Raw genomic sequence first — 13808 nt, forward strand, 5'->3', positions numbered from 1 at the left:
TGTCTATCTATATCTATCTATCATCTACTTATGTTTGTATGTCTGTCTGTCTGTCTCTGATCGATCGATCTATCTATCTATCTATCTATCTATCTATCTATCTATCTATCTATCTATCTATCTATCATCTATCTAGAGCAAGCAGGATAGAACAGGCAGGCCTTACCTCAATTCCTCAAGGAACCCCAGCTTCCTCCACCCTCTCTGATAGAGCTGGTGCCTGAGCATTATTATGCAAAGTCCCTAAACAAGGTAGTGGATGATGAACTCAGGCTGCCTGGTGACACTCAGGAATAGAGCCCACGCCCTGCTCACTGGCTGGGGCTTTTCCTCTGCCTCAGAATGCCTCCAGTTCTCCCATCTCCGAGCTGGCTGTGCTCCTCACAGGGCTGGCCTCCTCTGCTCTAGGTGCAAGCCCAGGGTGGCAGCAAGGCTCTTGGCCCAGGTCCCAGGAGAGGTCAGTTCTGTCCCCAGTTCTGGCTTGAGCTAACTCCAAGGCCTCCTTTGTCCTTGGATCTCAATTCCGGCCACATCTGAGAGTCTTTTAAAAAGAAGTGTAGATGTCTGGCCTCCCCGCAGGGACACGGATTTCTCAACATCCATCTTGCTCTTAGGAGCACCCTTCCCACTGCGGCTGTGCAAGGAGGAAGCCCTGAGTCTGGGGTGAGACCCTCATGCCTGTATTTAAAAAAAGAAAGAAAAAGAAAAAGGATGCCTTTGATGAATCTGATGTTTAGCCTTCATCAGACTAGAGGCATTTATTATTTTATTTTAGTTTTTTATTTCTGTAGGTTTTTGGGGAACAGGTGGTGTTTGATTACATGAGTAAGTTCTTCAGTGGTGATTTGTAAGATTTTGATACACGCATCACCCGAGCAGCATACACTATGCACTCTACGGCCATACCACCCTGAACGCGCCGGGTCTCATCAGACTAGAGGCTTTTGAAAGACATTTACGTTCCACGACTGAAGAATTTTATTGATTTGTTTTTCCGTCTTGGCTGCACTGGCCCCGTGCTGTGGTAAGGTATACAGCACAGAGGCCCAAGCCTTCGCTCCTCACCACCCCCCGCTTTGTATCCTGTCACCGTGTGAATTGGTGAAATCCCTCCACCTTAGCAAGCCATTTGCCAAGTCTACCTCATAGGAACAAGAATGTAAGCTTTGTGAAAGTTCAGTCGAACTGTGAAGGTCAAATGGTGTCATCCCATCTTGACGATGATAAAAATGGAAGCCCTGATTGCAATAAGCAAATCTTTCCTGAGAATGACACACAGAATTATACACGGAAACTCAGTATATGACTCTGCTGACTCAGTAATTGTGAATATCAGCTATCATTGGACCAATATCTTAGCAATATTAAATGGTACCTATGTGAGATAGCAGGAGAAAGTAACAGCACGGCCAATATTAAAACCATATATCAAGATGGTCATTGAGAACAGAAAATCATGTGCAGAAAATACATGAAGTGTTGAGACTGTGTCCTTGAGTTTCATTGTCCTGCTCAGGTGGTAGATTCTGAGCTCTGTCAAAACACTCCACTGGATTTTACTTTGCAAATGAGCTCTTGTCCTGGGGTGTAAGTTAAGCCCCTGTGTGTGCCCCAAGGTGGACTCCCTGGCTTCACTTATCTAGTGGGGCTGTCTGCTTTCCTATTTTCAGCTCAGTGATTGCCTTCTGTTTGTGTTTGTCTTGCTACAGATGGACAGAAGAAAGTTCAAGAAGAATTTGACATTGACATGGATGCACCAGAGACAGAACGTGCAGCGGTGGCCATTCAGTCTCAGTTCAGAAAATTCCAGAAGAAGAAGGCTGGGTCTCAGTCCTAGTGGGAGAGCCCCCTCCTAGTCCACCTGAAAACACCAAATTCAACCATCATCTGTCAAGAAATTAAAAGAACAACACCCTAGAGAGAAGTCATCCACACACAATCCACACACGCATAGCAAACCTCCAATGCATGTACAGAAACCTGTGATATTTATACCCTTGTAGGAAGGTATAGACAATGGAATTGTGAGTAGCTTAATCTCTATGTTTCTCTCCATTTTCATTCCTCCTGCAACTATTTTCCTTGATGTTGTAATAAAATGAAGTTACGATGAGTGAATTCAAGTGACTGCCTTTCTTTCCCTCTTTATTTTACCCGATGTTAGAGGTGACTGTGAGCCAGGTGTCTATTTCCTTCTCTTAGGAGTCAGAGATGTAACACATTGTCTTTTGTTAGGAGCTTTTTTGCTGAGAGTGAGAGATCCATTTTCAGCCATGCTTGCCTCATTTGGAGAGTCCTAAGTGCTGGCTGGCGATGGCAACATATTTTCTTCTTATCATGGGAATAGAGCCCTGTATCCTCGGGTGCCAAAGACAGAAGTTTCCCTGGGGAATTATGACTGATTCAGGAGAACAAAATGGGAGAAAGTGATGCATTTGTGTTTGGAGCATCCCCAGATTTACTCAGCCGACCCATTTCAGATCTCCAAAGGGGACACTCTAGCCTGTTATAGGCCATTCTGCAGCTTACCTGCAGTGCTCTGCACCTGTGTGGCTCCAGGGTACTGGCACCATCTCTAAACTCCCCAACTTCCTCTATGCTGTGATTTGCCATGTGGTAGGGTTCTTTATTGCAACCTGTAGCAATTTAGAGAAGCCATCAGGCTTCTCTTCCATTCCACCTTCTCCCATGCAAACCTTGCAGGTAAACTGTTCTGTAAATCCCAAAGTAGTTTTGTAGGCAGTGAGGAGAGGTCCATCACATAGAGAGGACCTCACCGCCACTGATTTGGGAGCCAGTTGGTTGGGTGGGTACCCGCCTTGGGAGACACTTGTGGCTTTTGTTTGAACTTTTCCACATGATAACGTGATGTGTAAGTCACATCTCATCTTCAACCTCCTGAGATGTTTGAGATGCTCCACGACTGCTGTCGTACACAGTGGGACATTGCATGTCTTTCCTTTGCCAGCTCCTTAACAAAGGGTCAAGGTGGAGCATGAAGAATAATGGGAAAAGGGGTGAGGGATGACATCGTGTGTGTGCACATGTGTGTGCATGGGTGTGTGGATGTAAGGGATGGTGGGAGTGAGGCATGGGCAAGGCAATGACTGCAGGTGGATGTGCTGCTGTTCCTGCGGCAGGGCCCCGTTTATTGTCAGGAGGGCACAGGTCAAGAAACACTGGCATGCTTGGGTGATTTACTGTCTCAAAAATCCCTCTGAAAATGTGCATAATTTCTTGTGTAAGGAAATCTCTCCTGCCAGACAATTCCCTGCAGTCATTAGAGACAGGGAAAACTCATAGACTCTGAGGAATTTCCAATCATCAGAGAGCTAATAGGATCACTTTGGCCCTGATAACCAGCGAGGACTCTGAGGGGCTCCTGATGCTGTGGTCCCTACTGAAAAGAGGACCACAGGCTGAGGGGACACTCCAGGAAAAGCTTCCTGAGACAGCAGTGGTACGAATGCCACAGAAATCAGATGGGTCTCCATGTAGTCTTCTTTGGCGTTCCCTTAAGCTACCAATGTAAAGTAAGCCAGGAACAAAACAAACACTTACATATTTTGGATCAATTTCACCACACCTCATACTTCAAGCACCACTATCCTCTGAATAGTTCACCTAAAGGAAGTAGGGGCACTGTCTATACTGGCTGCACTCTGGCCGGTGCTGCCCCGACGCTGACCCCTCTGGAAGCTAATCTGGCTTATAATGAGGATGCTTTCTTTAGAGGGGACTCTCCATGCACAGCAGAAAATCCCAATGGAGTGGTTCTTCTGTATGTCCCCAAGGGACTGGGAATATTCTTTCAGTAACAATGGCCCACTGGGGGAAGAAGGATGAGAGTGGGGTGAGAGACATGAAATTTGGAGAGGTCCCTCAAAGATTGTGATGTGCCTCTCTTGTTTCAATCACAGGACAGGGGTATAACGGCTTTCCTTTGAAACACGGGGATGAATTTAACTATTCACTTCCCCGGTAGATTCATCAGGGTCTAGAGCTTCAGCTAACAGCATGAGGAAGATTCCAAATGTGTCCCCATCAGCATAGGAACTGGGTATGTTGAGTCTATGGTCTCATAAAACCAGAAGAAGGACAAGGGATTGTGGCTCCAGGCTTGGGAGCACCTTTTCCTTACCATGGGCTACAGTGTTTATTTAGGGTAAAGGAAGGAAACTCCTGAGGTGCTACGGGGTGCCAGCAATTTGGAGCATCACTAATTCCATGTCCCTTCAGCCATGTGTATTCAACTCCTGCTGTGGGTGTGGACTTGGTGCAGTGGCTGCAAAGCAGGACAGTCCTTGTCAAGGTGCTGTCAGTCTGGTGGGGAAGGGACGAGGATAAGCAGATGCTGGAATGGAAGGAGGGGCACAGCATGGCAGATCATGGAGAATCAATCACTCAAGTCTTCTCCAGGTGCAGCCATGCCCGGCAGTGCACTGAAGGCTGACAGGAGTTCCTAGGTAAATAAGGGCGGTGGTTGGTGAAGAAGTGTCTGGGCAAAGTCCTTGAGAAGGAGGTTCACAACTTTGCCATCCCAGAGGCTGAATTTATCATTGCACTTCAGCCTGGGGGATGTGACTCTGCTCTCTGAACTTGGGGAGGCCAGGAGGCAAGAACCCAAGTATTTGAGACTTGAAACTGGATCCATCTTTGACTTAAAGTCAGTCAAGTGACTACAGAGAAGTTACCTACCTCAAGTAGCCAGTTTCTTTAACAGCAAAGTGATGATAAAATCTTTGTGGTAAGGTAGTTGGCAAAGTGTTAGGAATTTAGAATGAGGCAAAACACATGAGTGTCTGGCTCAGTGTAGGTGTCTAATAAATGTAAGCTGTCATTATTGATAAACCAGTGTGGTAAAGAGTCCACCATGGCTTCCCTTATCAACATGCAACACACAACACCTCACTCAACTGAAGCCATGGGACTCAGTTTCCCTTGGCTACAGCCAGTTGGACCAGTGGTAGGCACTTGACTCAAGGGGTGGGTTCAGCCTGTCTGAATATTTCTCTAGTGATTCTGAATTAACCATCATGGGAGCTGAGCCAGTTAAGGTGAGGGAGATGTTGAGCTGGGACAAGGCTGGTGTGGTGACAGGTAAAAGTTGCAAAAAATGTTTTAAAAAACTTTTTTTTTTTTTTCAAGGAGCTGCAAAAGCCCATGTGGAGACAGGTGCAGGAAGAAGGAGAGGACTTGAGACTCAAGGTACATGAGCCCATGAGAGATGAAGAGGTAGCCTAGGTTGAGTTAGTCATTTGGTAGCAATGAATAGAAACCCACTCATACTAGCTAAAAAAAGAGAGAATTATTCAGGTCTCACAGACATCCAAGAATAGAACATCCAAGACACCCAAGAAAAGAACAGAACACCATGGGCAGGCAGAATTATATTAGATTTATAAATAAACTAGGGCACAGTGGGGAAGAATTGACGTCTTTATATTATTGTTTTTATAGCATTTTATGACGTTTGGTGGTTTTATAGTTTTCTTCATATAGGTCTTGCACATTTCTTTTTGTTCTATTTCTAAGTGTTTCATAGTTTTTGTTGTCCTTGTAAGCACGATATTTTTCCAAAGCATTCTCTAGTAGGTGTTGCTGTTATCTCAAAGAACTACTGATTTCTGTAGATTTAGCTCTGTAACTATTCATCTTACTGAACTACATTCCTGATCATTTTCCAGTGAATATTTTTGGATTTCCAGGTCCTATCACTTGCAAATAACAATAATTTTGTCTCTTCTTTCCAACTACTTTCAATTCCTTTCCTTTGTTCTGTCTCATCTTCCTGTGTGTTGAGGGAGGCTTGGGCATGATTTCAGTCTCAACAGTTATAGTGACAGACCATCTCATGGGGTTGTCATTTGCATGGGTCAGCTATTTTGGGTTGATTGATTTTAACTTCATAAGATCATCTTTTCTCAAGTTTTATGAGTCTCTTATTGTACCTTTGAATGCACACATTTTATAGACTGTGGAGATTAACCTAAATAAATTAGTATAATTGTAAGGGGAGATTGAACAGGAAGAGTTTAGGGTTAGGGCTTATTTAGGATTTGCATTTAAGATGAGGATTCACACAAATGTCATGTTTAGGAGATTTCACTTGATTACAGCTCAAATCGTGGACAATCAAGGTAGAGTCCGTTGGTCACTCTTTTAGCTAGAGATGCTAAAACAAAATACCATACAAGCGTGGCTTAAACAACAGACACATATTTTTCACAGTTCTGGAGGTTAGGAAGTCCAAGATGAAGGTGCTGCAGGACTTGGTTCCTGGTGAGGTCTCTCTTCCTGGCTTTTAGACAGCCACCTTCTTGCTGTGTCCTCACATGGTAACATGGTAGACAGTGAACTTGCTCTTCTTTTTTTTTTTTTTTTTTTGAGATGGAGGTCTCGCTATGTTACCCAGGCTGGAGTGGAGTGGTGCAATCTCAGCTCACTGCAACCTCTGCCTCCTGGGTTCAAGCGATTATCCTGCCTCAGCCTCCCGAGTAGCTGGGATTAGAGTTGTGCACCACCACACCCCGCTAATTTTTGTATTTTTAGTAGAGATGTGGTTTCACCATTTTGGCCATGCTAGTCTCAAACTTCTGACCTTAGGTGATCCACCCACCTCAGCCTCCCAAAGTGCTGGGATTACATCCATGAGCCACTGTGCCCAGCTCTTTCTCTTCTTGCAAGGGTACTAATCCTATCATGGGGCCCAACCTTCTTGATATCATCTAAGCCTAATTACCTTCCAAAGGTCCCACTTCAATATCATCATCTTGGGGGTTAGGGATTCACCATGTGAATTTAAAGGGACATAAACATTCAGTCCATAACATTCAGCTCACCCTTGGGCTTCATTTTCTGTAATTTGATCAGACTGAACAGTAGATTGGACTTTATTTACTGCCCATCGATTTACTGCACAACGTGGATTTATGCTCATCGCCTCTGGTTGCTGCTTCAAGACTGGCTCCATTTTCCCTACAGCTGTGACAATGCACTCTGTTCAGTGCCACATTGCCCTTTAGGAAGTCTTTTGCTCTTTTGTTAACAGTTGCTTAATTCAATAAGAATTAAGGGTAAGCAGAATGCTGCTATGCTTTATGTGCCCTCCATGGGAGTTAGGAGTCTGCAGAGAGGGGATGATGATGGGTTTGGGCTGAGGCATGTGTTGGAGGGCACCTGCTGGAGGGCAAGGCTTGATCAGGCTTTATGAATAAAACTGCCAGAGGATTGTTAAAGTAGAGCCACTGTTTTTGCTCTCTGCCCTGTAAAGCCGATTTGAATATGAAATTTTTGCCCCCCCCCAAAAAAAAGCTAACCACTCATTATTTCTATAAGCCTGTGCTTCAGGCTTTCTCTGGCATCTGAGGGTTTAAAGAGCTACTACCATCACACGGACCATGACAGCTCACAAAGGAGAGAGATGTACTTCACTGTTAGTGCTTCTGGGGCTTCTACTGGGGGTCTTTCTTGTAGCCCCCAAGCTAAGGAAGAATTTTCTAGGCTACCTACAGCATGAACTATGTTGTTAGATGGTTGTCTTGTTCAAAGCCAGGCTGAGTCTTTGATTTAATGAGATGGATTCCTGCACAGAAATGCCTAGACTCAGGTGAAATCACATGGTATTCGATGTAACTAAGAGGAGTCCATGCCTTCCTGCTGTATTCTTATGTGAACCTTACTGATGCCAAAAATATTAGGCTGGCTGCTTTCCTCCCTTTGCTGCAGCCAGGCCACCTGTACCCAGGCCTTCTAACCAAGCACTGTGGTTTGGGAACCACACATGTGGCATGTCTGGCTCTAGACAAAATCACTTGTGGCTGACTCTGTAACTCTTGACAGGTGCAGAGGCTTAGACAGTACTAATCCTGAGAGCTAACACTGTTCTATACCTGGATACTTTCAGTGACCATCCCTCCAATATCACCACATCATTTCCTCTTTCTAGTATATTCTGTAGCAACCAGAGTAATTTTTAAAAACTGCAAACCTGGTCCTATCATCTTTTCCATGCTTCCCTCCCCTCAAACTTCAACATTCTTTGATGTCTTAACTGTGCTCATAGGATAAAGCCAATTTCCTCTGTGGGGCACCCACACTGCCACCTCTCCTCTTGTTCTGGAGGCTTCTGATGTTCCTGGGATGTGCTCTCTTGCCCGCCCCAACATCAAGATGCTTGAGTCTGCCTCTCAATCTCACCCTGCCCCTCTTTCTCTGCATCTGGTACGTCCTATCGTCTTAGTTCTGAGCTGACCTGTTACTTTCTGGAGTAGTTGAGGGAGAACGAACTGATGGAAAGATAAACCCCCAAATCCCGGTGCCTGAACCCAGTAGAACTTTATTTCTTGCTTACAGCAGAATCCAAGACTGGTGCTCCAGAGTCATCTGCATTTTCCATGCGGGAGGCTGTGTCAAAAGTTTCTGATGGGTTAAACCCAGAAGTGACTGACTGACATTGATTCCACTGGCTGGGAGAAAACACCTGGTCTCGCCTATGTGCAGGTGAGCGGGGAAATGCAGTCCACCTGTGTGCTCAGGAAGTGGAGGAAGCAGATTTGGGACATCACTGCAGTTTCTGCCACAGCCCCCTCCCCTCACACCCCAACCCTTCCCACATACCTAGTCACCCAACTCACCTAAGGTCCTGTTCCTGATGGCACTTATTACAACTGTAATTCACAGGCATCACTGTGATTGTCCAATCAATACTCGTCTCCTCCATGCTGCTCCATGAGGTCAGGGACACCCGTTTTACTAGCCGTTCAGGTGCTCTGTAAGAACTTGCAGCAAGAATGAATAAATACATCCATGCCCACATTTGTGGCATGCACTCTACAGAAATCATCTTTCCCAGTGTATTTGAGGGCAGAGGTACATAAAGGAACCCTAATGTTTTCATTCAGTAAACAGTCAAGGAAGACCTTGATCTGGTCAGAGTCCAAAGTCAGCCGGTATGCTTCAGCTTTTCATTTTCCTCTCTAAGGAGGGTGTTAGAAAGCCACTGCACTGTAGATTTTCTTGTCATCCTAGTTTACAACGGCTAGACATAGAGTGGAATTCAGGACAGATAGGCACCAAGACACAGGTACATTTCTAGGCCTCTGTTTATTCCCCCAAAAAGCTGAACAAATCCCCAAGCCTATGGTGGTCTTGAGGTCAACAGGCACCTGAAAACTGCAAACCCAGGATCCTACTTTATTCCATGCTATTATTTCTTTTACAGGCTCTTTGCAACCTGCAACTTCCATCTCCTGGGTTCAAGTGATTCTCCTGTCTCACTCTCCCGAGTAGCTAGGATTACAGGTGCTCACCACCATGCCTGGCTAATTTTTGTATTTTTAATAGAGATGGGGTTTCACCATATTGGCCAGGCTGGTCTCAAACTCCTAACGTCGGGTGATCCATCCACCTCAGCCTCCCAGAGTGCTGGGATTACAGGCGTGAGCCAACATGCCTGGCCATGTCATTCTTTCTGTATAGAACAAATGCCTGCTGTTAGCCTACCCTCACTGTAGGCAGTGGACTGCCCTGGGCTTGTGGTCAGCCAGCCTAGTACTGGAGTTGTCCTGGGAAAGAAGCACAACTTCCTCTGGCCGCAACCTTCCCCTCTATAAAATGGACATAACTCCCAGGATGGTAGGGAGGGATTAAAAGCAACCTGTGTGGAGCTCTTCCTGTGTATCAGGTTGTGGCAAGCTATTAAGAGCTTCACACATATCATTTCATTGAGTCTTAATAGTCTTAAAGAGGATGTACTTTATCCGCATTTTACAGATGAGAAACCTAAGGCTCAGAGAGGATGAGGGTCATGCAGCTATTGAGAGATGAGGTTGAATTCTGCATCTGGGTTTGACTTGAGAGCCTGAAGTCTTTGACACCCACTTCATCTAGTAGGAGGCATTGAACACCAACGTATTTTGTAACTTACAGTGCTTCCTATCCATGTGGGGCACCATTTGGGTTCTGTAATCTCCAGTGCCCCCATGATGCCTCTCATGATTCAAGTCCTTTGGGGATCCTCTGCCTCTGCATTCCAATAGTGATGACTGTAGACAGAATAAGACCCCTAAAGATGTCCATGTCCAAAACCCCAGAACACATGAATATGCCCAAAAGGACTTCATGGATGTCATTAAGTTAAAGATTTTGAGATGGAAAGATTGTACTGGATTGCCTGAGTGGGTTCAATGTAATCACAAGCATATTTCTAAGAAGGAGGCAAGAGAGGATCAGCGTTGGAAAAAAGGGTGGGAGGAATGTGCTTTGAGGATGGAGGAAGGGGCCAAGAGCCAAGGAATGCAGGTGGCCTCTAGAAAAGGAAGGAACAGATTCTCCCTAGGAGTCTCCAGAAGGAACACAGCCCTGCCAAAACTTTAATTTTTACCTTATTATAATAGACACATTCTGGACTTCTGAGCCCCAGAACTATAGCATAGTAAATTGTGTTGTTTGAAGCTACTAGGTTCGTGGTAGCTTGGAAATTATAATGCAGTGGTGATTTCTGTGCCATGTCTCTAGTACCTTAATGCTTGGTGTGGTCTTGCAGCTCACCTGTTGTGCATGCACTGATTACTATCACCCCAGCTCACACAGCATCCCTCGAGACAGTCATCCAGTACATCCCTCTCTATGAGGACACTGCAGATACAGAAGAGCTGATGAAATGTTTTCTGGTCTTTAAAACTGTGGTATGCTGGTGAGGCTACTGAGGTGGCTGGCAGATCACACTGTCCTCAGCCCTGGTCTCTGGGAATGGGTGGGATCTGCAGCAACATGATTATACTACAGTCTCTGTAGGACCCCCTTGGACAGGGAGGTGCCAAGGGCTGAGGCAAGCCAGCAGCATCGTGGTTCGTCAGCTGCTGTGGCCTGACAACCGTGGGTGAGCTTTGGAGGCTGGCCTGTGGCCAGCACTGGCCACAGATTTTCTCCTTGTTCAGGTGTTGCTCAGGCTGTTTCGTGTGATTTGTTTGCAACCAAGCCAGCAGCCTCTGCAACCCCAGGCAGGGAGCCAAGCCAATAAATCTGGCTGCCATGCAAATGGCTGTGCCACTGCAGAGCTGCAGGCCGAGAGGGAGCTGTGAAGACTCTGCACCATTTGTATTCCTGCCTGAAATACCATGCCATTCCCTGCATTCCCTGGCCCCACTTCTGTCAAGCTCCCAGGGGAGGAGCTGCCCATCCACCCAGTGTAAAGGACCGGTGGGGTGGTAAAGCAGAAAGTGGGTGTTCTATGACTTTGATAACCTCCTTGTGGGTGTGTGAAGGTGAGGGAACTCCGCGGGACAGTGATTGGAGTTATTGGGTCCCCCTTTTTGATTGTCTTGGTCTCAATGAACAAAGGCATTCTTTAGCTCCTTTTTGAATGCCTGGCTCCCAATCCAGGTCTCATTTACTCAGTGCCTCTCACCCACATCTACTGGCTCCCTGATGTGTTTTCATGTTTATAAATCAAAGAGCGTGAGTGTTGCTAGCTACCTTAGGGACCTCATCCAGCCCTGCATTTTATAAACAAGTGAAGCAAAGCTCTGAGAAATGGAGCGCTTGCCTGCAACCACAGGCCAGGCCCAGGCATAGCATCCTTCAGGGCCAGTGCATACCCTGATGCAGCTGAACCCTCAGCAAGGCTGCCGCCACCCATCTGCAACTCTCCACCAGAGATCGGAGGCTGTGTTTTGTCCATCTAGGCCCCGAGACGTCCCTTGCTGGCTAGGTTGCTCAATCACTTGCTTGAATTCCCTGGGAATAGACATGGAAGAAAGAGCAAAAGCAAACAAACAGTGGCCCACTCCATTGCTTTTTCAGTGTGAATTTCAGAAGAGTGGAGGGGAGGGATGTGGCCATTAGGATGGAATCTCAGCGCTTTATCTGACACCCCCAGTAACGGTGGCTTCAACGACAGGGCTCATGTGTCTCATCTGTAAGAGTCTGGATTAGCAGCAGCTTCCTGGTATTAGGACCAGAACTTCTACCTTGTCTGGCCATCTTTAATGTCCTGCCCTTTCTCTCATAGTCTGAGATGGATCACCACTGCATTCATGTCCAGCCACAGGAAGGGGACAAGGCGGTGGACAACTGGGAGTATGGACGGAGAAGAGCACAGTCTCTGCCTCATGGGCCATCTTTTGTGGCCTAAACTAGGTAGATAGGCACACATGTGGCCTGAGTTCCCCAGACGGTTGACACCTGTCCAATTCTCCTGGTGCTGTGTGGCCTGGAGACATGTGATTGGAATGGCAGAAGATGGTTTCCATCCATGCACGCATCTTCCCAGCACTCATCCTTCCAGCTAATGCTGATGCATCTCCTAGCCAGCACACAGGGCAGCTGGAAGTGATTGGCATTCCTGCCGCTCAGCACCGTTCCTGGCCAATGCCTGGTGGGACTTGGACGATAAATATCCCAGCTAACTTGCTCTCTATGTGAAATCACTCTGAGGCTGTACTGTTCTGCCTTCCAGAGTTCTGTTGTAGGGGTGAGCCCCAGGTCACACGCAGTAAACTGCTGGAGGGTGCACTTTGCATGGGCTTTGCTCTGTGTCTCACATGCTCACTTCTTTCCTGATACTCCCCAGATAACCCACCAAACAAACCACTTGTATTTAAATGCTTGTCTCAAGGTTTGCATCTAGGAGAACTCATCCCAAGACATATGGCAAAGGAGACACGTGGGCATTTTTAGCTAAAACTCCAGGTTCCAAGAATTCTGGACCATATGCACCATATGTTTTGTTTACATCTTATGTTTCACAACCTCTTTTTTTTAATTAAGAAATCAGCCTCTTAAGATATAAGTGGGCAGAAATTAACTTAGTTTTTGTCCACCAAGAGTTGTTTCCTTTCCTTGAAGGAAAAGCTTCCCTACAAGGGAAGGAAGGTGGAGTAGGAGGACCCATCTGCTCTGTGTTGGAATTCATCTAAGTCCTGGAAGTACGAAGACGAGAGAGACGTGGTCTCTACTTTCTCTGGAAGCTTCATTCAAATGGGAGACTTAAGAGACATATATATGAGAGGTCAGCTAAGAGCATGAGAGAGAAATGCAAGATGTGTCGCAGTGAAGCTCACATTTATGAAAAAGCAAATGTGTCCTTGAGAAAGGCACAGGACTCCATGGATAGCTGGGAAGGCAGAAGCTTCTAGAAGAGGACCAGAGAGGTGGGAGGAGGAGAAAGGACCCTCAGCCCAAGAGTGAGGGTCTCAGTGTCCATCACAAGATCATGTGCTGCTGCGTCAGCCTCACCTATTTGATCACAGGCATTTCAGCCATGAACCCCTCCCTCTGCCTCCTTGGGAATTGTGTACAAACTCTCCCTCTGCTTTTCTAGGCTGGTGGAACATGCATTTCGGTGGCTTCAGGGACGCTGCTTTCTTTACTGATTTGCATGTGTGACTTGGTGCTCCACTCTCTGGGATACGCTGACATCTTGAATCTGCTTCTGCATCTCAGGTTAAAACAGGGATGTGCTCTGTGCACATGTTCACCCCTCCCTTCCCTGTGCCACGTTACCCATGGCCTGGCCCCTCTCTGTCTCCCTGATGCTTGCCTATTTGTTCTCTGTTGAAGAACTTCAGGTTCCAAGCATTCTGGACCATACGTACCATGGTTTGTTTATGTCTTATTTTTCACAACCTCTTTTTTTTAATTAAGAAATCATTGCCTTAAGATAAAAATGGGTAGACATTAACTTAGTTTATGTCTATCAAGAGTTATTTCCTTTCCTTGAAGGGAAGGAAGGTAGAGTAGGAGGGTGTGACCCAAATGCTTTGTGTTGGGATCCATCTAAGTCCTGAGGGTATGATGATGAGAGA

General features: G+C 46.2%; 1 protein-coding gene across 1 annotated transcript in view; it reads left to right on the plus strand.

Moving 5' to 3' along the window:
- Positions 1 to 2123, plus strand: part of PCP4 (Purkinje cell protein 4) — a 61975-nt gene extending 59852 nt beyond the window's left edge. The window contains exon 3 of the mRNA XM_004062827.4: positions 1710 to 2123. Within this exon, the coding sequence (XP_004062875.1) occupies positions 1710 to 1837 (128 nt within the window). The 3' untranslated portion in view covers positions 1838 to 2123. The remainder of the gene's footprint in view (positions 1 to 1709) is intronic.
- The last annotated feature ends 11685 nt before the right edge of the window (positions 2124 to 13808 follow it).

The sequence above is a fragment of the Gorilla gorilla genome, chromosome 22 (assembly GCF_029281585.2).
Source record: "Gorilla gorilla gorilla isolate KB3781 chromosome 22, NHGRI_mGorGor1-v2.1_pri, whole genome shotgun sequence".
NCBI classification, from domain to species: domain Eukaryota; kingdom Metazoa; phylum Chordata; class Mammalia; order Primates; family Hominidae; genus Gorilla; species Gorilla gorilla.